General features: G+C 44.7%; 1 protein-coding gene across 2 annotated transcripts; it reads right to left on the bottom strand.

The window, feature by feature from the left end:
* Nucleotides 1-1,616: 1,616 nt before the first annotated feature.
* On the bottom strand, nucleotides 1,617-25,571 carry LOC124038066 (leukocyte elastase inhibitor-like). 2 transcript variants are annotated; one of them, XM_046353480.1, is made up of 7 exons: nucleotides 25,311-25,571; nucleotides 23,045-23,227; nucleotides 16,248-16,385; nucleotides 15,724-15,841; nucleotides 8,326-8,468; nucleotides 7,871-8,038; nucleotides 1,617-2,210 (listed from the first exon to the last, which is right to left on the bottom strand). In XM_046353480.1, exons 2-7 carry the CDS (start codon nucleotides 23,207-23,209, stop codon nucleotides 1,803-1,805), a joined length of 1,140 nt encoding a protein of 379 aa, XP_046209436.1. In that variant the 5' UTR covers nucleotides 23,210-23,227; nucleotides 25,311-25,571; the 3' UTR covers nucleotides 1,617-1,802. The 2 variants fall into 2 exon arrangements, with proteins under 2 accessions (XP_046209436.1, XP_046209435.1); XM_046353479.1 differs by lacking the exon at nucleotides 25,311-25,571 and adding an exon at nucleotides 24,921-25,112.

Raw genomic sequence — 25,571 nt, 5'->3', positions numbered from 1 at the left:
GCTTATTTAGTGCTTTATCCGGGTAGCCGGAAAATAGAGCATTGCAGTAGTCTAACCTAGAAGTGACAAAAGCATGGATTAATTTTTCTGCATCATTTTTGGACAGAAAGTTTCTGATTTTTGCAATGTTACGTAGATGGAAAAAAGCTGTCCTCGAAATGGTCTTGATATGTTCTTCAAAAGAGAGATCAGGGTCCAGAGTAACGCCGAGGTCCTTCACAGTTTTATTTGAGACGACTGTACAACCATTAAGATTAATTGTCAGATTCAACAGAAGATCTCTTTGTTTCTTGGGACCTAGAACAAGCATCTCTGTTTTGTCCGAGTTTAATAGTAGAAAGTTTGCAGCATTTTCCTGCCGAAAACACGATGCACCTGAGCACAAGGTGCCGTTTGGCAAACTCCAAGCGGGCTGCCATGTTCCTTTGAGCCACTCCTCAGAAAATCTGGCCACTCTACCATAAAGGCCTGATTGGTGGAGTGCTGCAGAGATGATTGTCCTTCTGGAAGGTTCACCCATCTCCACAGATAAACACTGGAGTTCTATCAGACGGACCATTTGGGTACTTGGTCACCTCCCTGACCAAGGCCCTTCTCCCCCGATTGCTCAGTTTGGTCGGGCGGCCAGCTTTAGGAAGTCTTGGTGGTTCCAACCTTCTTCCATTTATGAATGATGGAGGTCACTGTGTTCTTGGAGACCTTAAATGCATTTTTTGGTACTCTTCCCCAAATCTGTGCCTTAACACAATCCTGTCTTGATGCTTCACGGACAATTCCATTGACCTCATGGCTTGGTTTTTGCTCTGACATGCACTGTCAACTGTGGGATCTTATATAGACAGGTGTGTGCCTTTCCAAATCATGTCCAATCAATTGAATTTACCACAGGTGGACTGAGTTGTAGAAACATCTCATGGATGATCAATGAAACAGGATGCACCTGAGCTCGATTTCGCAAAGTGTGTGAATACTTATGTAAATAAGGTATTAAGGTATAATAATAATAATAATGCTTTCACTTTCTCATTATGAGGTAATGTGTGCAGATTGATAAGGGGGAAAAAAATAATTTAATTAATTTCAGAATAAGATTGTAACATAAATGTGGGGTCTGGATATGTTTCGAGTGCACTGTATAGCTATTGATTTTTGAATACATCTCATACATCCTTCTCATTAGTTTAGTTCAACTCTGTTATGGTATTGTAAACAAACACAGCTTCAAAACATGGTTAAAAATGGATGGTCAGTCCTTGCATCTATAGCTCTGCCTATGTATTTGAGTGGTTGCATTTGTTCAATAATTTCAGAGACCTTGTGTTTTGAGTGGCTCGATCCCCGGCCGAGTCATACCAAGGACTGTAAAAATAGTACCCAGTGCATATCTGCTTAGCACTCAGCATTAAGTAGACAGATTGGGGTAAGTCCCTGCAATAGACTATACAAGCTGCCTCACGCTACAGAAACAGAAGATAAGAGGAGGAGGAGCCTATCAGACCCAACTCTCAGCTGTTTACTCCTCCCCCTTGTTATTTGAATCCCAGATTACTCTGTTGTCAAAATACGTGTATAAGGGAACCAAGATCGCACACAATGATACTTTTCAAACAGACAAATGTAGACATTTTCCTTTATTTTTTAAAATATATTTTTTAATAGTGGATTCAATCAAGGGCTGATGGAACTAGCTTCTAGCTAGCTTGCTAAATCTGCCACATTTACAGAAATGTTGAATGATGTTAATTTCTCCCTGTCAAATAAATGTCATAAATTAAATCTTCTCTACGCTTTTAACCAGTCTTCTACTGAGGAGAGGAGAATCTGCCGAGGAAGAGGATGCTTTTGCTCTTGTTATGCCTGATGAAGAAAAGGAAGGGATGGTCAGCTGTGAAGTGTTCCTCTCGGATCATACAGAACGCTACTATCCCAGCAGTGGCGGCGGCAGCCTCCGTCCCCTCCTCGTTCACCTCCACAAAGGCCTTATGGGCCACCGTAGACAGGAAGAGTCCCCCCTCCCTGTTCATCCCAGACAGGTCGGCCCTGCCCCCCTCAAACACGTCCTTCATGCCCAGCTGGGTCAGGGGCTCGTTCAGCTCGTAGTCCTCCTCCAGTTTAAACTTGGGCAGGTGAACTATGACCTCTGTGCCCGTGTCCATGTTGTCCCTGCTGGTCCACTCGTCCAGTTTCTCCATGGTCAGCTCTCTCTCCAGCTAAAATTGTACATACAGTTAAAACCCAGTCAGTATAGAAAGAAGGTGAAACACACACAGTTGAAACCCAATCAGTGTAGAGAGGCGTAGCAGCATTGACACTCCTACAGATGATAGATGATACTGTAGTAGTGGGATTTTCAGCAACCTACCCGGGCCTGAGCCAAGTCCACCACCTAGTGGCAAATGATGCGTGGAAAATGCTAATATAGGTACCATGACTTGCATTGGATTTTGCCACAAATGCTAAAACGTTAGCATTTGGAAACCAGGGAAACAAAACCAACGCATGGAATGCTGTCACAGTGGTTCTTCTTTAAAAGGTTAGAGTTTAGGCCGAGACCGTTAGTGGTAGATTCTGTCATTGCAGAATTAGAGGGGGAATTAGAACGCTGATCTCTCAGATGTCTAAACTATGGCACAAATCTTTTTGAAGAATTAATGGAAATATTTACAGTCTGAGAGTCTCTCTTCTCTGGCACTAGAGAGAACTTAACTCCAGGACCATCGACTGAGGATTTTTTTTTTTAAATAGGCAGGGTGGGCTTTTGGTTTCTCTCTCTCTGAAAACAAAAATAAATCAAATCAATAAAAACCTGGCTTTATTTACCACCGTGTGAAAGAGTGATATATATATATATATAAAGTGAGTTTCTGAAACACGGAGTCCTTCTTTGCTGATGTGAAGAAGAAACGGAATGAAAGAGTCAGCATTTTGTCAGTATAAAGCTGAGTGACTCACTCATTCATGGCTTTGGATCAAAATAAAGAAGTACCAACACTCTTTCTGATAGTCTTTAAAAATAAATGTTCTGACTGTTTGGACCAAGTTAATCTGCTCATGTTGTGCGTGTTCAATTATTCGTGACATTGTGGTTGCAATGAAGAATATAAACTAAATCAATCGTATTCATAATGAATAATCAGACGCATGTTGCAAGCTTCTTTTTTTCCCAGCTTTTTTTCCCTTCTCATTTATTTTATCTCCAGCACTGCGTCACCCTCCGCCTCATGGCCTCAAACTGCACCATTTAGTTTCTCTCCGTCACCCACACGCACTTTAAACATTTGGATAATAAAGCATTTAAAGGCTGACATTGGTTGATTTTAGTACTTCTAACAGCCAAAATTCTAATTTTTAACATTCCCAGAAGGCATGGATTATTATACACTATTGCAGGCCTAAAACCTATGGGTTTAATCTTTTTAATTAATGATTATATTGAAGAGAGAAGCCGTCTCTTAATGAGTTTCGAAAGCCGATCTGTTATCCAGCTATTATTATTAACCCTGCATTCTAATTATATAAAAGGCCCTTAGATATTCTCACAGACCAGATTTGCCCTAACGAAAAAGGCCCTTAGATATTCTCACAGACCAGATTTGCCCTAACGAAAAAGGCCCTTAGATCTAAATTTAGAATCATCCAATCCTCTAAATTGGAGGGAGTACAGTATTTGTACAGTACAGTATTTGTTCATCAACATCTTTATGCTTTTGTCAATAAAATAATGATAAAAATACTCTTTCAAAATGTAGATGTTCATTTCAACTACTGTATATCTCAGCTACATAATCCCTAATTCTAACAGTATTTTTTAAATGTCTCCAGTAGATTTTCCGTTCCTCCTGAAAGACATAATCTGCTCACTTAAATGAATAGAGATCCTGGTCATTCTCAACCGACCCAAAACCATCCATGGAGATCAGTGGACAAAGATCTGGACAACAGACAACAGAAAAAATACATTGGTTCCCAAAAAAGTGGTTCGTTTAGCTAGATTCTTAAAATGTGTTTCTGCAGCATTTGCGTGTTTGTAGTCACTTTTAATATTCATTTATCTACCGTTTATTCCACTGTAATCGAAGGTGGGCTCAGGGCTGTACCATTCGGCTCATCTGATGAAGATGCACATGGATCAGATTCAAACTTTGAAGACCGAGATGAAGTCATTGAAGGCAGACCAGCAGAAAGAGAAACATTCTCTGAGGGATACGAGAGATACGGGCGACAAGCTGATCCATTGGTCCAGAGCCAGGCGGTATTGGCGGAGTCACTCGTCATTGGTCCAGAGCCAGGTGGAGAATGACATGTTGAAGAGGAAGAGGAAGGAGATGGAGTCACAATCCATGCCAGGCACACCTGGACAATCCACCTGTGAGCTCTGGAACTCCACCTCTGACAGGCAGAGTCGACATACGTGGCGGGTTCGTCAGGTCGTCGGTTCACACTGACATTTCCATTCCTCTTCTGACAAGAAAACTTGACGAACTGCTCACCAGGCACAGCAAGGGCCGTCCGGACCGTTATGCTCTTCTGCTATTCCAAGGATGTGTAACCAAAGAGAGATACCACGAGAGGACACAGAATACCAACTGGGATGGATCCCGAGACAAATGTGTCTTACCAGTGAACCTCTGGGTGTGTCTCAGAAGTTTCTGTCCTTGACTGATGGAACACGACAAAGCATTAAAGACAGAGTTAATGAGTACTTGAGGTCACAGAGAAAGTCTGGACATGGCCTGCTCTCCCTTACGTAAGGAATTAGGCACTTTACCATGTTGACTATGTACTATAGGCTATGTTTACTTGTCAGACTACACAGTAGCTTAATAAACATACATTTCAAAACAGTTTAAAGAAAAATCTAATTCAGTAATATATTTGTACCACTGTTGATGCTGTTTTTATTTACAGTAGTTATGTACAGCTGGAGGAATTTTGAAAACATGTTTTCAAACACTTGTTTTTCACAAAAGGATACTCTAATAGCTTGGCTAGGTGTGAAAAATCCCCAAATTTGTGCCACAGTTTAGACTACCGATAGATAGTGCGGTCAGTTAGAGTTGAGTCCTATTCTAAAGTGTAGCCTAAGGGCCAAAATGGGCAAACTGACAATGCTTAAGTACTCTAAAAACAGATTTTCCCCTACAACAAAAATGTATCAACCCCTACAAACATATTCATTTATTATTGGCAGACATATCAGTGTGGATGACGGATCACCACCTCAAGCTGAACTTCGGCAAGACGGAGCTGCTCTTCCTCCCGGGGAAGGACTGCCCGTTCCATGATCTCGCCATCACGGTTGACAACTCCATTGTGTCCTCCTCCCAGAGCGCTAAGAACCTTGGCGTGATCCTGGACAACAAACTGTCGTTCTCAACTAACATCAAGGCGGTGGCCCGTTCCTGTAGGTTCATGCTCTACAACATCCGCAGAGTACGACCCTGCCTCACACAGGAAGCGGCGCAGGTCCTAATCCAGGCACTTGTCATCTCCCGTCTGGATTACTGCAACTCGCTGTTGGCTGGGCTCCCTGCCTGTGCCATTAAACCCCTACAACTCATCCAGAACGCCGCAGCCCGTCTAGTGTTCAACCTTCCCAAGTTCTCTCACGTCACCCCGCTCCTCCGCTCTCTCCACTGGCTTCCAGTTGAAGCTCGCATCCGCTACAAGACCATGGTGCTTGCCTACGGAGCTGTGAGGGGAACGGCACCTCAGTACCTCCAGGCTCTGATCAGGCCCTACACCCAAATAAGGGCACTGCGTTCATCCACCTCTGGCCTGCTCGCCTCCCTACCACTGAGGAAGTACAGTTCCCGCTCAGCTCAGTCAAAACTGTTCGCTGCTCTGGCTCCCCAATGGTGGAACAAACTCCCTCACGACGCCAGGACAGCGGAGTCAATCACCACCTTCCGGAGACACCTGAAACCCCACCTCTTTAAGGAATACCTAGGATAGGATAAAGTAATCCTTCTCACCCCCTCCCCCTTAAAATATTTAGATGCACTATTGTAAAGTGGTTGTTCCACTGGATGTCATAAGGTGAATGCACCAATTTGTAAGTCGCTCTGGATAAGAGCGTCTGCTAAATGACTTAAATGTAAATGTAAATGTTATTAACCCTGCATTATAATTGTATAAAAGCCCCTTAGATATTAATTTAGAATCCTCTAAATGTAATTAGATTTACAAGGACATTGTATTGATCTGCCAGTAATTTCATTTAGAGATTCCGGTAAACTCTGATGTTTCCTTTAATGTGTCCTACCAATTATTATTGGATTATTCACCATGGCAACAAACTAAATGTATTTCTTAGTTAGGTTGGCTTTTGTGGAGATTAGACTATTTTCATTTGCAAGGATATTTGTGCATTTTTGACTAAATGTGTATGTAACTTTCTTCACCAGTTCCCTTACCACGTTTTGTGTGATTAGCCTACCCGTTGGTGTAACTGTAATGTTAATTATCTTGAGAGGAACTATGGTGCGTTATTTTTCTCTTATTGTCAATTCTGTATAGAGATTGTTGACATTAGTGTTTAATTGTTTATTGGATTTACATTGTAGTAATTTTCTATTTCCTGTTTCCTGTTTCCCTCTGGACACAGACCACATGTATACTCTGGTTCATCATTAAACTCCTAGACTGGTCTTCTGTGTCTGTCATCACTCTTTGACCAGAGTGCAGTACAGTATCCGTTTACTCCCAGTGGCCTATCCACACATTAGAGACGCTGTTTTAATAATATAACTTACTTTGAACGAAAGCCAGGAATGAGTAAGTCAATCAGCCCTATGCTGTTCCTGCTTCTGTTGTCTATTCTCATTGCCCTGTCGGTTTCGTCAGACTGCACAGTAGCCTAGTCAACATATTCATTTTAAAACAGTTTTTTAAAACCCAATTCAATAATATATTTGTACCACTGTAGATCCTGTGTTTTTATTTTTTTAGAATACAGTTGATTAACAGTTGGAGACATTTTGAAAACATGTTTTCAAACACTTGTTTTTCACACAAGTGTAGCAGGTTGTTGACAACGTTTACACTCCGAGAATGAGAATGGTAAATGACTGTAATTAAAACATGTATTTAATAAAAAAGAAGCCATCCCCCGAGGATGGGCTATTAGCAGGACAATAGGAAAGGAGGGTAGAGGGAACCAATGTATTTAAAGACATTGCACAGTAGCCTAATAAACATATGCATTTCGAAATAGTAAAAAACAAATTGAATTCATTAACATATTTAAATTAATGTTTAAATATTAATTGATCCATTCGTTATTTCAAGTTATAACTAAAATGTTTGAATGCATTTAAAGACATGTAAGACGTGATGACACGCACAAATTAACTAATGACTGATTGATATACTGTATATTGAAGTAGGCCTGTATGCCGTAAGTAAGTTATGCTATAACAGCTCTTAAGGACTCTTACGTCTACAGCGCCATGTCATTTCAATAACTTAACTTCTCAAAGATGCCCTCTGGTGGTCAAACTAGCATTAATGGCAACAATGGCTGACACTTAAATAACGTGCCATAGGATTCTGTGGCACCCCACAAGCTGTGTTGCAGTATGACACAACTTTCAAAGGAAGAACCACTGTACCTTGACCATAGTCTGTTTTCATGGTAAGGTAACCAATGTAATTTTGTAATTTGGGTGAAGTATCACTTTAACTATAGGAGGTTTTGTAGTGTATTGAACAGAGGGACAGCGAAGCGAACCCGGGTTGCTGGCATGAAAGGCAAACCCCCCTACGCATCGAGCCAATAGGGGGAACCCACTTTGTGGGATTTGTAACATGGCTCATTAGTAAGGGTTTCTTCAGTAGTGTGAAAAGGTTATAGGAGGTTGTGTATCACCTTCACTAGGGGAGCAGATCCATCAGTGGTCTCCTCAGGTAGCAGGACAAACATACTGAGCTCCTCGTCCACATACGGAAGCTCCACGATCTGAAGGTTATAGTCTGGGACGTAGTTAAAGGGGAACTTCTTCATCTGGTGCATCATCTGAACTGGCTTGCTTTCATTCTGAAAAATCACAGAATATAACAGACAAGGAGAATGAGTTCATCTGACCGCCATATAATTCACAATAGGCCTATACAGTGTGACTTGAAGGTTTGTTTTGTCTCGGATGACACACACATGTCTAATCTTTGCCTGTACCATTGCTATAAATAAGGCCCATTTAAAGTGAACTTTTGAATCCTTTTTTGTTTTTATATATATTTTCATCATATCTTCTAGGAGTGTAGTATATAATTATATTATAATTCCATTATTGAATTACTCAGCATAGATATCTATCTAAATACCTGGTTTAGTTTGAAGGGCATCTCTTTGGTGTCTTTTTGGTCAAATCGATTCAGCCAGTTTCCTTTGAAGTAGATGGCGTTGACTAGAGCCAACCTCGTCATAGCACTGACTGTCCCCGGCTTCAGCAGATCTTTGATTTGATCTGTAAACGCAAACATACAAACACACATGCACGTACACACACGCACAATGAAACAATCTAAAACAAGAGGTACCATATGGTTCTAATTATGTCATTTAAGCAAAGACACATTTATTCATATTTAGCTGATGGTTTAATCAATCATATGTATTTATATTTTATTTTATATTTTACATCAGCAGATGTCACAAAGTGCTTATACAGAAACCCAGCCTAAAACCCCAAACAGAAAGCATTGCAGATGTAGAGGCACGGTGGCAGCAAAAACAGCCTAGAAAGGCAGGAATCTAGGAAGAAACCCAGAGAGGAACCAGGCTTTGAGGGGGTGGCCAGTTCTCTTCTGGCTGTGTATGCTGTTGTATTTATGTTGTGTTTTTTCCTCCCTGTATTGCACTACATATTTCCCAATTTAGACAATATACAGTACCAGTCCAAAGTTTGGACACACCTACTCATTCAAGGGTTTTTCTTTATTTTTACTATTGTCTACATTGTAGAGTAATAGTGAAGACATCAACACTATGAAATAGTACATATAGAATCATGTATTAACCAAAAAAGTGTTAAACAAATCTAACTATATTTTAGATTTTTCAAAGTAGCCACCCATTGCTTTGATGACAGCTTTGCACACTCTTAGCATTCTTTTCCAACAGTCTTGAAGGGGTTCCCACATATGCTGAGCACTTGTTGGCTGCTTTTTCTTCACTCTGCAGTCCAACTCATCCCAAACCATCTCAATTGGGTTGAGGTCAGGTGATTGTGAAGGCCAGGTCATCTGATGCAGCACTCCATCACTCTCCTTGGTCAAATAGCTCTTACACTGCCTGGAGGTGTGTTTGGGGTCATTGTCCTTTTGAAAAACAAATGATAGTCCCACTAAGAGCAAACCAGATGGGATGGCGTATCGCTGCAAAATGCAGGATCTCTTATATACCATTTTAGGTCCAGCTATTGGAACTTTGGCTTTCCTGGATATAGCCACTATATTGTGATCACTGCATCCAATGGGTACGGATACAGCTTTAGAACAAAGTTCTACAGTATTAGGAAAAATGTGATCTATACATGTGGATGATCTTGTTCCTGTAGTGTTTGTAAACACCCTGGTAGGTTGATTAATAACCTGAACCAGATTACAGGCACTGGTGTTGTTAGGCCCGAGACTTTGACAAATGTCTCTTCTTATTGGTGTCCTTTAGTAGTGGTTTCTTTGCAGCAATTTGACCATGAAGGACTGATTCACACAGTCTCCTCTGAACAGTTGATGTTGAGATGTGTCTATTACTTGAACTCTGAAGCATTTGAGGTGCAGTTGACTCTAATTAAATGATTCTCTGCAGCAGAGGTAACTCTGGGTCTTCATTTCCTGTGGCGGTCCTCATGAGAGCTAGTTTCATCATGGCGCTTGATGGTTTTTGCGACTGCACTTGAAGAAACTTTCAAAGTTCTTGACATTTTCCGGATTGACTGACCTTCATGTCTTAAAGTAATGATGGACTGTCATTTCTCTTTGCTTATTTGAGCTGTTCTTGACATAATACAGTGACTTGCGAAAGTATTCACCCCCTTGGCATTTTTCCTATTTTGTTGCCTTACAACCTGGAATTAAAATTGATTTTTGGGGGGTTTGTATCATTTGATTTACACAACATGCCTACCACTTTAAAGATGCAAAATATGTTTTATTGTGAAACAAACAAGAAATCAAGAAATAAGAAAAAAATGAAATCTTGAGTGTGCAGAACTATTCATCCCCCCCAAAGTCAATACTTTGTACAGCACCTTTTGCAGCAATTACAGATGCAAGTCTCTTGGGGTATGTCTCTATAAGCTTGGCACATCTAGCCACTGGGATTTCTGTCCATTCTTCAAGGAAAAACTGCTCCATCTCCTTCAAGTTGGATGTGTTTCGCTGGTGTACAGCAATCTTTAAGTAATACCATAGATTCTCAATTGGATTGAGGTCTGGGCTTTGACTAGGCCATTCCAATACATTTAAATGTTTCCCCTTAAACCACTCAAGTGTTTCTTTAGCAGTATACTTAGGGTCATTTTCCTGCTGGAAGGTGAACCTCCGTCCCAGTCTCAAATCTCTGGAAGACTGAAACAAGCTTCCCTCAAGAATTTCCCTCTTAGCACCATCCATCATTGCTTCAATTCTGACCAGTTTCCCAGTCCCTGTCAATGAAAAACATCCCCACAGTATGATGCTGCCACCACCATGCTTTACTGTGGGGGTGGTGTTCTCGGGGTAATGAGATGTGTTGGGTTTGTGCCAGACATAGCGTTTTCTTGATGGCCAAGGAGTAACATTTTTTTCTCATCTGACCAGAGTAGCTTCTTCCATATGTTTGGGGAGCCTCCCACATGCCTTATTTTTCTATAATAATGGCATTTTTTCTGGCCACTCTTCCGTAAACCCAGCTCTGTGGAGTGTACGGCTTAAAGTGGTCCTATGAACAGATACTCCAATCTCCGCTGTGGAGCTTTGCAGCTCCTTCAGGGTTATCTTTGGTCTCTTTGTTGCCTCTGTGATTAATGCCCTCCTTAACTGGTCTGTGAGTTTTGGTGGGCGGCCCTCTCTTGGTGGTGCCGCTTGCTTGGTGGTGCCCTTTGCTTACATTTACATTTACATTTAAGTCATTTAGCAGACGCTCTTATCCAGAGCGACTTACAAATTGGTGCATTCACCTTATGACATCCAGTGGAACAGTCACTTTACAATAGTGCATCTAAATCTTAAAGGGGGGGGTGAGAGGGATTACTTATCCTATCCTAGGTATTCCTTAAAGAGGTGGGGTTTCAGGTGTCTCCGGAAGGTGGTGATTGACTCCGCTGTCCTGGCGTCGTGAGGGAGTTTGTTCCACCATTGGGGGCCAGCGCAGCGAACAGTTTTGACTGGGCTGAGCGGGAGCTGTACTTCCTCAGTGGTAGGGAGGCGAGCAGGCCAGAGGTGGATGAACGCAGTGCCCTTGTTTGGGTGTAGGGCCTGATCAGAGCCTGGAGGTACTGAGGTGCCGTTCCCCTCACAGCTCCGTAGGCAAGCACCATGGTCTTGTAGCGGATGCGAGCTTCAACTGGAAGCCAGTGGAGAGAACGGAGGAGCGGGGTGACGTGAGAGAACTTGGGAAGGTTGAACACCAGACGGGCTGCGGCGTTCTGGATGAGTTGAAGGGGTTTAATGGCACAGGCAGGGAGCCCAGCCAACAGCGAGTTGCAGTAATCCAGACGGGAGATGACAAGTGCCTGGATTAGGACCTGCGCCGCTTCCTGTGTGAGGCAGGGTCGTACTCTGCGGATGTTGTAGAGCATGAACCTACAGGAACGGGCCACCGCCTTGATGTTGGTTGAGAACGACAGGGTGTTGTCCAGGATCACGCCAAGGTTCTTGGCGCTCTGGGAGGAGGACACAATGGAGTTGTCAACCGTGATGGCGAGATCATGGAATGGGCAGTCCTTCCCCGGGAGGAAGAGCAGCTCCGTCTTGCCGAGGTTCAGCTTGAGGTGGTGATCCGTCATCCACACTGATATGTCTGCCAGACATGCAGAGATGCGATTTGCCACCTGGTCGTCAGAAGGGGGAAAGGAGAAGATTAATTGTGTGTCGTCTGCATAGCAATGATAGGAGAGACCATGTGAGGTTATGACAGAGCCAAATGACTTGGTGTATAGCGAGAATAGGAGAGGGCCAAGAACAGAGCCCTGGGGGACACCAGTGGTGAGAGCGCGTGGTGAGGAGACAGATTCTCGCCACGCCACCTGGTAGGAGCGGCCTGTCAGGTAGGACGCAATCCAAGTGTGGGCCGCGCCGGAAATGCCCAACTCGGAGAGGGTGGAGAGGAGGATCTGATGGTTCACAGTATCGAAGGCAGCCGATAGATCTAGAAGGATGAGAGCAGAGGAGAGAGAGTTAGCTTTAGCAGTGCGGAGCGCCTCCGTGATACAGAGGAGAGCAGTCTCAGTTGAATGACTAGTCTTGAAACCTGACTGATTTGGATCAAGAAGGTCATTCAGAGAGAGATAGCGGGAGAGCTGGCCAAGGACGGCACGTTCAAGAGTTTTGGAGAGAAAAGAAAGAAGGGATACTGGTCTGTAATTGTTGACATCGGAGGGATCGAGTGTAGGTTTTTTCAGAAGGGGTGCAACCCTCGCTCTCTTGAAGACGGAAGGGACGTAGCCAGCGGTCAGGGATGAGTTGATGAGCGAGGTGAGGTAAGGGAGAAGGTCTCCGGAAATGGTCTGGAGAAGAGAGGAGGGGATAGGGTCAAGCGGGCAGGTTGTTGGGCGGCCGGTCGTCACAAGACGCGAGATTTCATCTGGAGAGAGAGGGGAGAAAGAGGTCAGAGCACAGGGTAGGGCAGTGTGAGCAGAACCAGCGGTGTCGTTTGACTTAGCAAACGAGGATCGGATGTCGTCGACCTTCTTTTCAAAATGGTTGACGAAGTCATCTGCAGAGAGGGAGGAGGGGGGGAGGGGGAGGAGGATTCAGGAGGGAGGAGAAGGTGGCAAAGAGCTTCCTAGGGTTAGAGGCAGATGCTTGGAATTTAGCGTGGTAGAAAGTGGCTTTAGCAGCAGAGACAGAGGAGGAAAATGTAGAGAGGAGGGAGTGAAAGGATGCCAGGTCCGCAGGGAGGCGAGTTTTCCTCCATTTCCGCTCGGCTGCCCGGAGCCCTGTTCTGTGAGCTCGCAATGAGTCATCGAGCCACGGAGCAGGAGGGGAGGACCGAGCCGGCCTGGAGGATAGGGGACATAGAGAGTCAAAGGATGCAGAGAGGGAGGAGAGGAGGGTTGAGGAGGCAGAATCAGGAGATAGGTTGGAGAAGGTTTGAGCGGAGGGAAGAGATGATAGGATGGAAGAGGAGAGAGTAGCGGGGGAGAGAGAGCGAAGGTTGGGACGGCGCGATACCATCCGAGTAGGGGCAGTGTGGGAGGTGTTGGATGAGAGTGAGAGGGAAAAGGATACAAGGTAGTGGTCGGAGACTTGGAGGGGAGTTGCAATGAGGTTAGTGGAAGAACAGCATCTAGTAAAGATGAGGTCGAGCGTATTGCCTGCCTTGTGAGTAGGGGGGGAAGGTGAGAGGGTGAGGTCAAAGAGGAGAGGAGTGGAAAGAAGGAGGCAGAGAGGAAAGAGTCAAAGGTAGACGTGGGGAGGTTAAAGTCGCCCAGAACTGTGAGAGGTGAGCCGTCCTCAGGAAAGGAGCTTATCAAGGCATCAAGCTCATTGATGAACTCTCCGAGGGAACCTGGAGGGCGATAAATGATAAGGATGTTAAGCTTGAAAGGGCTGGTAACTGTGACAGCATGGAATTCAAAGGAGGCGATAGACAGATGGGTAAGGGGAGAAAGAGAGAATGACCACTTGGGAGAGATGAGGATCCCGGTGCCACCACCCCGCTGACCAGAAGCTCTCGGGGTGTGCGAGAACACGTGGGCGGACGAAGAGAGAGCAGTAGGAGTAGCAGTGTTGTCTGTGGTGATCCATGTTTCCGTCAGTGCCAAGAAGTCGAGGGACTGGAGGGAGGCATAGGCTGAGATGAACTCTGCCTTGTTGACCGCAGATTGGCAGTTCCAGAGGCTACCGGAGACCTGGAACTCCACGTGGGTCGTGCGCGCTGGGACCACCAGAGTAGGGTGGCCGCGGCCACGCGGTGTGGAGCGTTTGTATGGTCTGTGCAGAGAGGAGAGAACAGGGATAAACAGACACATAGTTGACAGGCTACAGAAGAGGCTACGCTAATGCAAAGGAGATTGGAATGACAAGTGGACTACACGTCTCGAATGTTCAGAAAGTTAAGCTACGTAGCAAGAATCTTATTGACTAAAATGATTAAAATGATACAGTACTGCTGAAGTAGGCTAGCTGGCAGTGGGTGCGTTGTTGACACTACACTAATCACTAATCAAGTCGTTCCATTGAGTGTAATAGTTTCTGCAGTGTTGCTATTCGGGGGCTAGCTGGCTAGCTAGCAGTGTTGTTTACGTTACATTGCGTTAAAAGAACGACAATGGCTGGCTAGCTAACCTAGAAAATCGCTCTAGACTACACAATTATCTTTGATACAAAGACGGCTATGTAGCTAGCTATGTAGCTAGCTACGATCAAACAAATCAAACCGTTGTACTGTAATGAAATGAAGTGAAAATGTGATACTACCTGTGAATGCGACCGGGTTGTTGAGTTCTATTCAGAAGACGTTGGCTAGCGTTGGCTAGCTAGCAGAGTCTCCTACGTTAAGGACGACAAATAGCTGGCTAGCTAACCTCGGTAAATTAAGATAATCACTCTAAGACTACACACTCTAAACCTAAACAACACAATTATCTTGGATACGAAGATACGAAGACAGCAAAGACAGCTATGTAGCTAGCTAACACTACACTAATCAAGTCGCTTAGTGGTGTTGCAGACTCTAGACCCTTTCAGAATAGGTGTATATATACTGAGATCATGTGACAGATGATGTGACACTTAGATTGCATACAGGTGGACTTTAGTTAACTAATTATGTGACTTCTGAGTGTAATTGGTTGCACCAGATCTTATTTAGGGGCTTCATAACAAAGGGGGTGAATACATATGCACGCACCACTTTTCCATTTTATTTATTATTTTTTTTATTTTAAATTTCATTTCACCAAGGTGGACTATTTTGTGTATGTCCATTACACGAAATCCAAATAAAAATCAATTTAAATTACAGGCTGTAATGCAACAAAATAGGAAAAACGTGGATGAATACTTTTGCAAGGCACTGTATGGACTTGGTCTTTTACCAAATAGGGCTATCTTATGTATACCACCCCTACCTTGTCACAACACAACTGATTGGCTCAAACGCATTAAGAAGTGAATGAACTTTTAACAAGACACACCTGTTAATTGAAATGCATTCCAGTTCACTACCTCATGAAGCTGGTTGAGAGAATGCCAAGAGTGTGCAAAGCTGCCATCAAGGCAAACGGTGGCTACTTTGAAGAATCTGAAATCTAAAATATTTGTTTAACACTTTTTTGGTTACTACATGTTTCCATATGTGTAATTTCATAGTTTTGATGTCTTCACTATTATTCTCCAATGTAGAAAACATAAAAAACAAGATAACCAATTTGTAAGTCGCTCTGGATAAGAGCGTCTGCTAAATGACTTAAATGTAAATGTAAATAACCCCTGGAATGGGTAGTGTGTCCAAACTTGTGACTGTTACTGTATGTGATTGATTAACTGAATCATTGATATGTTGAATGAACATACTCGCTGTCTGCTGCTCCACCCAGCCATTGATCTCTCCTCTGGCCTCCTCTGCTGCGCCGAGGAAATCCACTGCCTTCATGTCTGCATGGTAGAACTTGTGGGTGGATTCTAAAAACTCCTACAGCAGAGTGAAACAGTTCAATTAGCATATAGAGGACAGTTAAACCAATAAGCAGAGAGAACAGTTCAATTAGCATATAGAGGACAGTTAAACCAATAAGCAGAGAGAACAGTTCAATTAGCATATAGAGGACAGTTAAACTAATAAGCAGAGAGAACAGTTCAATTAGCATATAGGGAAACACGGTAGAACTTCTGGGGACAGTAATAGCACAGCCAGTCGGTCTGTTTCAATAAAGCCCTATTCGCACAGGACTAGTATTACTAGAGAACAATGGGTATGTAATTATTACCTCAGCATATCTGTAAATGTGAAAAGATTGTATAGATTAGTAGCCTGTAAAGTGGTAGTGTGGCTGTTACTTGCTACTTGCATGAAAAGTATAGTTTATAGTTAAACTCACAGTCAGGAAGTTGCAGGTCTTCTCTCCATACAGGCGATTGGCCAGTTTCAGGATGTAAGATGCAGAGGGAGAGTTGATATCTCCATTGAGTGTCTGGAAATCTGTGTGGATGTCTTTAGTCAAGTTGAATGACAGAACCTGGGGAGAATTCAGAGAGGAAAGATGGTTAAACTGATGATAATGGTGGTTAGGGTTGCAAAACAACTGATCATTTACCAAAGTCACCAGAATTTGTGGTCATTTACAGTTAATCTATTGCAATTGATGGTAACTTTGGTAAATACTGTATACTTGAATAACTTTGTCATGTTTTGTCATTTATTATCTTGTCTTGTCCCTGTGCTTCCTTCTATTCGTTTCCCTCTGCTGGTCTTATTAGGTTCTTTCCCTCTTTCTATCCCTCTCTCTCCCCCTCCCTCTCTCACTCTCTCGCTCTCTCTTCTCTCTATCGTTCCGTTCCTGCTCCCAGCTGTTCCTATTCCCCTAATCAATCATTTAGTCTTCCCACACCTGTTCCCGATCCTTTTCCCTGATTAGAGTCCCTATTTCTTCCTTTGTGTTCCGTTCCTGTCCTGTCGGTTCCTTGTTTAGAATTCACCGTGCTGTGATTGTGTATCGCCCTGTCGTGTCGTGTTTTCCTCAGATGCTGCGTGGTGAGCAGGTGTCTGAGTCTGTCTGGTTCGAGTGCCTTCCCGAGGCAACCTGCTGTTCACCTGCTGTTCAAGATCGAGTCTCCAGTTAGTCCTCGTCATTTCGAGTGAAAGTTGTGTTTTTTTGTTTGTAATTACTTTACTGGATTAAAGACTCTGTTTTCGCCAAGTCGCTTTTGGGTCCTCTTTCACCTGCATGACAGAAGGAACCGACCAAGGAATGGACCCAGCGACTTCAGACGCTCGTTACACTGCCGTCGAGATCCAAGGAGCCATGCTCGGCAGACACGAGCAGGAATTGTCTGCTGCTCGCCATGCCGTGGAGAACCTGGCCGCTCAGGTTTCCGACCTCTCTGGACAGTTCCAGAGTCTTCGTCTCGTGCCACCTGTTACTTCCTGGCCTGCCGAGCCTCCAGAACCTAGGGTTAATAACCCACCTTGCTACTCCGGGCAGCCCACTGAGTGCCGCTCCTTTCTCACGCAGTGTGAGATTGTGTTCTCTCTCCAACCCAACACATACTCTAGAGAGAGAGCTCGGGTTGCTTACGTCATTTCACTCCTTACTGGCCGGGCTCGAGAATGGGGCACAGCTATCTGGGAGGCAAGGGCTGATTGCTCTAACAAGTACCAGAACTTTAAAGAGGAGATGATTCGGGTTTTTGACCGTTCAGTTTTTGGTAGGGAGGCTTCTAGGGCCCTGGCTTCCCTATGCCAAGGTGAACGGTCCATAACGGATTATTCTATTGAGTTTCGCACTCTTGCTGCCTCTAGTGAGTGGAACGAGCCGGCGCTGCTCGCTCGTTTTCTGGAGGGACTCCACGCAGTGGTTAAGGATGAGATTCTCTCCCGGGAGGTTCCTTCAGATGTGGACTCTTTGATTGCTCTCGCCATCCGCATAGAACGACGGGTAGATCTTCGTCACCGGGCTCGTGGAAGAGAGCTCGCATCAACGGTGTTTCCCTGCTCCGCATCGCAACCATCTCCCTCCTCTGGCTCAGAGACTGAGCCCATGCAGCTGGGAGGGATTCGCATCTCGACTAAGGAGAGGGAACGGAGGATCACCAACCGCCTGTGCCTCTATTGCGGAGTTGCTGGACATTTTGTTAATTCATGTCCAGTAAAAGCCAGAGCTCATCTGTAAGCGGAGGGCTACAGGTGAGCGCAACTACTCAAGTCTCTCCATCTAAATCCTGTACTACTTTGTCGGTCCATCTACGCTGGACCGGTTCGGGTGCTACATGTAGTGCCTTGATAGACTCTGGGGCTGAGGGTTGTTTCATGGACGAAGCATGGGTTCGGAAACATGACATTCCTTTCAGAGAGTTAGAGAAGCCTACGCCCATGTTCGCCTTAGATGGTAGTCATCTTCCCAGTATCAGATTTGAGACACTACCTTTAACCCTCACAGTATCTGGTAACCACAGTGAGACTATTTCTTTTTTGATTTTTCGTTCACCGTTTACACCTGTTGTTTTGGGTCATCCCTGGCTAGTATGTCATAATCCTTCTATTAATTGGTCTAGTAATTCTATCCTATCCTGGAACGTTTCTTGTCATGTGAAGTGTTTAATGTCTGCCATCCCTCCCGTTTCTTCTGTCCCTACTTCTCAGGAGGAACCTGGCGATTTGACAGGAGTGCCGGAGGAATATCATGATCTGCGCACGGTCTTCAGTCGGTCCCGAGCCAACTCCCTTCCTCCTCACCGGTCGTATGATTGTAGTATTGATCTCCTCCCGGGGACCACTCCTCCTCGGGGTAGACTATACTCTCTGTCGGCTCCCGAACGTAAGGCTCTCGAGGATTATTTGTCTGTGTCTCTTGACGCCGGTACCATAGTGCCTTCTTCCTCTCCGGCCGGGGCGGGGTTCTTTTTGTTAAGAAGAAGGACGGTACTCTGCGCCCCTGCGTGGATTATCGAGGGCTGAATGACATAACGGTTAAGAATCGTTATCCGCTTCCCCTTATGTCATCAGCCTTCGAGATTCTGCAGGGAGCCAGGTGCTTTACTAAGTTGGACCTTCGTAACGCTTACCATCTCGTGCGCATCAGAGAGGGGGACGAGTGGAAAACGGCGTTTAACACTCCGTTAGGGCATTTTGAGTACCGGGTTCTGCCGTTTGGTCTCGCCAATGCGCCAGCTGTTTTTCAGGCATTAGTTAATGATGTTCTGAGAGACATGCTGAACATCTTTGTTTTTGTCTATCTTGACGATATCCTGATTTTTTCTCCGTCACTCGAGATTCATGTTCAGCACGTTCGACGTGTTCTACAGCGCCTTTTAGAGAATTGTCTCTACGTAAAGGCTGAGAAGTGCTCTTTTCATGTCTCCTCCGTTACTTTTCTCGGTTCCGTTATTTCCGCTGAAGGCATTCAGATGGATTCCGCTAAGGTCCAAGCTGTCAGTGATTGGCCCGTTCCAAGGTCACGTGTCGAGTTGCAGCGCTTTTTAGGTTTCGCTAATTTCTATCGGCGTTTCATTCGTAATTTCGGTCAAGTTGCTGCCCCTCTCACAGCTCTTACTTCTGTCAAGACGTGTTTTAAGTGGTCCGGTTCCGCCCAGGGAGCTTTTGATCTTCTAAAAGAACGTTTTACGTCCGCTCCTATCTCGTTACTCCTGACGTCACTAGACAATTCATTGTCGAGGTTGACGCTTCAGAGGTAGGCGTGGGAGCCATTCTATCCCAGCGCTTCCAGTCTGACGATAAGGTTCATCCTTGCGCTTATTTTTCTCATCGCCTGTCGCCATCTGAGCGCAACTATGATGTGGGTAACCGTGAACTGCTCGCCATCCGCTTAGCCCTAGGCGAATGGCGACAGTGGTTGGAGGGGGCGACCGTTCCTTTTGTCGTTTGGACAGACCATAAGAACCTTGAGTACATCCGTTCTGCCAAACGACTTAATGCCCGTCAAGCTCGTTGGGCGTTGTTTTTCGCTCGTTTCGAGTTTGTGATTTCTTACCGTCCGGGTAGCAAGAACACCAAGCCTGATGCCTTATCCCGTCTGTTTAGTTCTTCTGTGGCTTCTACTGATCCCGAGGGATTCTTCCTTATGGGCGTGTTGTCGGGTTAACAGTCTGGGGAATTGAAAGACAGGTTAAGCAAGCACTCACGCACACTGCGTCGCCGCGCGCTTGTCCTAGTAACCTCCTTTTCGTTCCTGTTTCCACTCGTCTGGCTGTTCTTCAGTGGGCTCACTCTGCCAAGTTAGCTGGTCATCCCGGTGTTCGAGGCACTCTTGCGTCTATTCGCCAGCGCTTTTGGTGGCCGACTCAGGAGCGTGACACGCGCCGTTTCGTGGCTGCTTGTTCGGACTGCGCGCAGACTAAGTCGGGTAACTCTCCTCCTGCCGGTCGTCTCAGACCGCTCCCCATTCCTTCTCGACCATGGTCTCACATCGCCCTAGACTTCATTACCGGTCTGCCTTTGTCTGCAGGGAAGACTGTGATTCTTACGGTTGTCGATAGGTTCTCTAAGGCGGCACATTTCATTCCCCTCGCTAAACTTCCTTCCGCTAAGGAGACGGCACAAATCATTATCGAGAATGTATTCAGAATTCATGGCCTCCCGTTAGACGCCGTTTCAGACAGAGGCCCGCAATTCACGTCACAGTTTTGGAGGGAGTTCTGTCGTTTGATTGGTGCGTCCGTCAGTCTCTCTTCCGGGTTTCATCCCCAGTCTAACGGTCAAGCAGAGAGGGCCAATCAGACGATTGGTCGCATACTACGCAGCCTTTCTTTCAGAAACCCTGCGTCTTGGGCAGAACAGCTCCCCTGGGCAGAATACGCTCACAATTCGCTTCCTTCGTCTGCTACCGGGTTATCTCCGTTTCAGAGTAGTCTGGGTTACCAGCCTCCTCTGTTCTCATCCCAGCTTGCCGAGTCCAGCGTTCCCTCCGCTCAAGCGTTTGTCCAACGTTGTGAGCGCACCTGGAGGAGGGTGAGGTCTGCACTTTGCCGTTACAGGACACAGACTGTGAGAGCCGCCAATAAACGCAGGATTAAGAGTCCAAGGTATTGTTGCGGCCAGAGAGTGTGGCTTTCCACTCGCAACCTTCCTCTTACGACAGCTTCTCGTAAGTTGACTCCGCGGTTCATTGGTCCGTTCCGTGTCTCCCAGGTCGTCAATCCTGTCGCTGTGCGACTGCTTCTTCAGCGACATCTTCGTCGCGTCCATCCTGTCTTCCATGTCTACTGTGTCGAAGCCCTTTCTTCGCACTCCCGTTCGTCTTCCCTCCCCCCTCCCGTCCTTGTCGAGCGCACCTATTTACAAGGTACATAAGATCATGGACATGCGTTCTCGGGGACGGGGTCACCAATACTTAGTGGATTGGGAGGGTTACGGTCCTGAGGAGAGGAGTTGGGTTCCGTCTCGGGACGTGCTGGACCGTTCACTCATTGATGATTTCCTCCGTTGCCGCCAGGATTCCTCCTCGAGTGCGCCAGGAGGCGCTCGGTGAGTGGGGGGTACTGTCATGTTTTGTCATTTATTATCTTGTCTTGTCCCTGTGCTTCCTTCTATTCGTTTCCCTCTGCTGGTCTTATTAGGTTCTTTCCCTCTTTCTATCCCTCTCTCTCCCCCTCCCTCTCTCACTCTCTCGCTCTCTCTTCTCTCTATCGTTCCGTTCCTGCTCCCAGCTGTTCCTATTCCCCTAATCAATCATTTAGTCTTCCCACACCTGTTCCCGATCCTTTTCCCTGATTAGAGTCCCTATTTCTTCCTTTGTGTTCCGTTCCTGTCCTGTCGGTTCCTTGTTTAGAATTCACCGTGCTGTGATTGTGTATCGCCCTGTCGTGTCGTGTTTTCCTCAGATGCTGCGTGGTGAGCAGGTGTCTGAGTCTGTCTGGTTCGAGTGCCTTCCCGAGGCAACCTGCTGTTCACCTGCTGTTCAAGATCGAGTCTCCAGTTAGTCCTCGTCATTTCGAGTGAAAGTTGTGTTTTTTTGTTTGTAATTACTTTACTGGATTAAAGACTCTGTTTTCGCCAAGTCGCTTTTGGGTCCTCTTTCACCTGCATGACAAACTTTTTTTAAATGTATTCGTACAAAATATTCCTTTTTATATCTGTGTCCATGTTGTCCATGAGTTTCTAATGGATAAACTATGAGAAAATAGCGTAATTAATTTAAAAAAACAAATTCTAATTAACAATGGAATCATTTTCAACTTTGTTCACAACTGCCACCAGTTAAGTGCCAAACATTTACAATATAATAATATAATAATAAAATAATATATGCCATTTAGCAGACGCTTTTATCCAAAGCGACTTACAGTCATGTGTGCATACATTCTACGTATGGGTGGTCCCGGGAATCGAACCCACTACCCTGGCGTTACAAGCACCATGCTCTACCAACTGAGCTACAGAAGGACCACTACAACAAAGACATGTTGACATAGCAAAATAAATAAAAGAGTATAAAAATATTTAATGCTGAACTCCTCATATTAAATACGAATGAACGCTACTCAACAAGTATTCTATATTTAGAATAATATTTTACAGCTGTCAATTTTTTTAAAAACATTTTAAAATCCGCTTATTTTTTATTCATGTATATATTTTACATGATTAAAATGTCTAAATCATACCCAAGTTTCCTAAATTCTGGTAGTTTACTGGTAAACTTAGAAAGTTATCGGTAATATACCCTCGGTTTGCAACCCTTTGAGTTATGATGATGAAATGAATAAAGCAGATAAAGTGCAGTGTATTATTCCCTGCCTATAGCCCTATGGGCCCTGGTCAAAAGTAGTGCACTATATAGGGAATAGGGTGCCATTTGGGAAAAAGTAACCTGTGGGTTTATAGCCCTTTCCATGGTAACTAGCTGGACAGTGATACGTACGTAGATACTGCTTTGGTACGTTCCAAAGTACAAGTTGAGTAGCCTACTTTAAGGGTGTGTATGTGTGTCTATCTCTCTCAGTGCGTATCTGTGTGTGTGTGTGTGTGTGTGTGTGTGTGTGTGTATGTGTGTCTATCTCTCTCAGTGCGTATCTGTGTGTGTGTGTGTGTGTGTGTGTGTGTGTGTGTGTGTGTGTGTGTGTGTGTGTGTGTGTGTGTGTGTGTGTGTGTGTGTGTGTGTGTGTGTGTGTGTGTGTGTGTGTGTGTCCATGTCTGTGTATCTGAGTATGTGTGCGTTACCTTTGCTATCTGAGCAGCTGTGTCTCCTTTAGCTCCCAGGTAGACCATGGCCAGAGCTGAGCTGATACTGAAGGGGGAGATGAAGACATTCCCTGTGTTGGTCTGACCCAGAGTGCGGTACAGCTCCAAGGCAAAGGCTGTGTTAGAGCTGCTGATAGAAGCCATGTCTGATGACTGATCTGTCTGAAGAAAGGAGATTACAGTATTGTTTGACATATGCAGACTAATCAGATAATCAGATCTACACTGATTTTAATGTGACAATATGCCGTTTTGGAGCATCTTATGTGACCAAAATCTACCCCACACATCTCCCCATCACTAGTCTATTTAATTTTGGAAATCAAGTTATCATTGATCCTGCATGAATTCTGATCCAATTTTGGGCCTTCACTGTATAGGCTACTCAATGACATTGACAATAGAGAAATAGATTCCAAGGCAGAATGTTTTTGTTCATTTTAACCCAGTGTTCTTGCACCCTCACATACCAATTGCTACAGGTGTGTGCCTTTCTAAATCATGTCCAGTCAATTGAATATACCACTGGTGAACTCCATTCAAGTTGTAGAAGCATCTCAAATCAAATCAAATTAGTCACATTATTAGTCACATGCGCAGAATACAACAGGTGTAGATACAACCTTACAGTGAAATGCTTACTTACGGTCCCCTAACCAACAGTGTAGGTAAAAAAAATATATATATGGATAAGAATTAAAGATAAAAGTAACAAGTAATTAAAGAGCAGCAGTAAAAAATAACAATATATACAGGGGGGTGCCGGTACAGAGTCAATGTGTGGGGGCACCGGTTAGTTGAGGTAGTATGTACATGTAGGTAGAGTTAATGAAAGTGACTATGCATAGATGACAACAGAGAGTAGCAGTGGTGTGAATAGGGTAGGGGGGGGGGGGGTGCAAATAGTCTGGGTAGCCATTTGACTAGATGTTCAGGAGTCTTATGGCTTGGTAGTAGAAGCTGTTTAGAAGCCTCTTGGACCTAAACTTGGTGCTCCGGTACCGCTTGCCGTGCGGTAGCAGAGAGAACAGTCTATGACGAGGGTGGCTGGAGTCTTTGACAATTTTTAGGGCCTTCCTCTGACACCGCCTGATATAGAGGTCCTGGATGGCAGGACGCTTGGCCCCGGTGATGTACTGGGCCATTTGCACTACCCTCTGCAGAGCCTTGCGGTCGGAGGCCGAGCAGTTGCCATACCAGGCAGTGATGCAACCAGCCAGGATGCTCTCGATGATGCAGCTGTAGAACCTCAGGAGAACTGAGGACCCATCTCCTGAGGGGGAATAGGTTAAGTTGTGCCCTCTTCACGACTGTCTTGGTGTGCTTGTACCATGTTAGTTTGTTGATGATGTGGACACCAAGAAACTTGAAGCTCTCAACCTGCTCCGAGAATGGGGGAGTGCTCGGTCCTCTTTTTCCTGTTTTTCACAAGCATCTCCTTTGTCTTGATCACGTTGAGGGAGAGGTTGTTGTCCTGGCAGCACACAGCCTCACAAGAGTGATCAATGGAAACAGGATTGAGTCTCATAGCAAAGGGTCTGAATACTTCTGCATCTCAGTTTGTCATGTTTTATACATTTGCAAAAATGTCTAACAACCTGTTTTCCCTTTTTCATTATGGGGTATTGTGTGTAGATGGCTGAGGATTATTAGTATTATTTTTTAAACGTAGTCAATTTTAGAATCGGGCTGTAACGTAACAAAATGTGGAAAAAGTCAAGGGGTCTGAATACTTTCCGAAGGCTCTGTATATGCAACAGCTAAAAGCTAAATGCATGTAGGCTACAAGTGTAGGCCTACAAATCATGCTACTGTAGTGTACTTGGGATTAGGAAGACTAATATTTGTCACTTACCCGTTCTGCTTCTCTGTGTGTGAAAAGCTCCGACTGATTCCAGTGAAAGAGAAACAAAACAACAGAGAACTGCAAATAAGCCCAAGTCATCTGGTGTGTCCTTTAATATAGGCTATGCACTGCTCTACCGAGCCATAAAACTGGGTGGGGACTGAATACACAGGCCTGTCCACTTTGCGTAAGTCAGTTCGCCTATTGATATTGTCAGTAAGACTGAGTTCATTTTCACTAGGCTCCTACCTGCTGGACTTTGGTTCCTCTGCCCTACCTGCCCTGCTAAGATATAGAATGCCCAAGCAGGGAACCCACATTTCAGGATGACTTTAATGATTAACACATACACAACTTCAAAGCAGAGTCAGAGCAGACAGACGCCATTACCAGTCACACCTTGAATTTCCCATCAATATTAAGCCAGGTGACTTTTGTCCTCTCGGATACATTCCTGTCCTCTTCAACATGTAGCAGGCGGGTGAGTTTCTGTCTCAGTCCCGTTTTGGTTTTCACCCTTTCTTTCTTATTTTTTACTTAGAAAAAATATCTAACTTTTATTTAACTAGGCAAGACAGTTAAGAACAAATTCTTATTTACAATGACAGCCTTATCAGTCACTCCAAACGGGGTAATCCATGGTGACCAATGACAGCCTTA

This window comes from Oncorhynchus gorbuscha, linkage group LG06 (genome assembly GCF_021184085.1).
Source record: "Oncorhynchus gorbuscha isolate QuinsamMale2020 ecotype Even-year linkage group LG06, OgorEven_v1.0, whole genome shotgun sequence".
Taxonomy (NCBI): Eukaryota; Metazoa; Chordata; class Actinopteri; order Salmoniformes; family Salmonidae; genus Oncorhynchus; species Oncorhynchus gorbuscha.
Note: the sequence above shows the minus strand (reverse complement) of the source record. Positions and strands in the feature narration are given on the sequence as shown.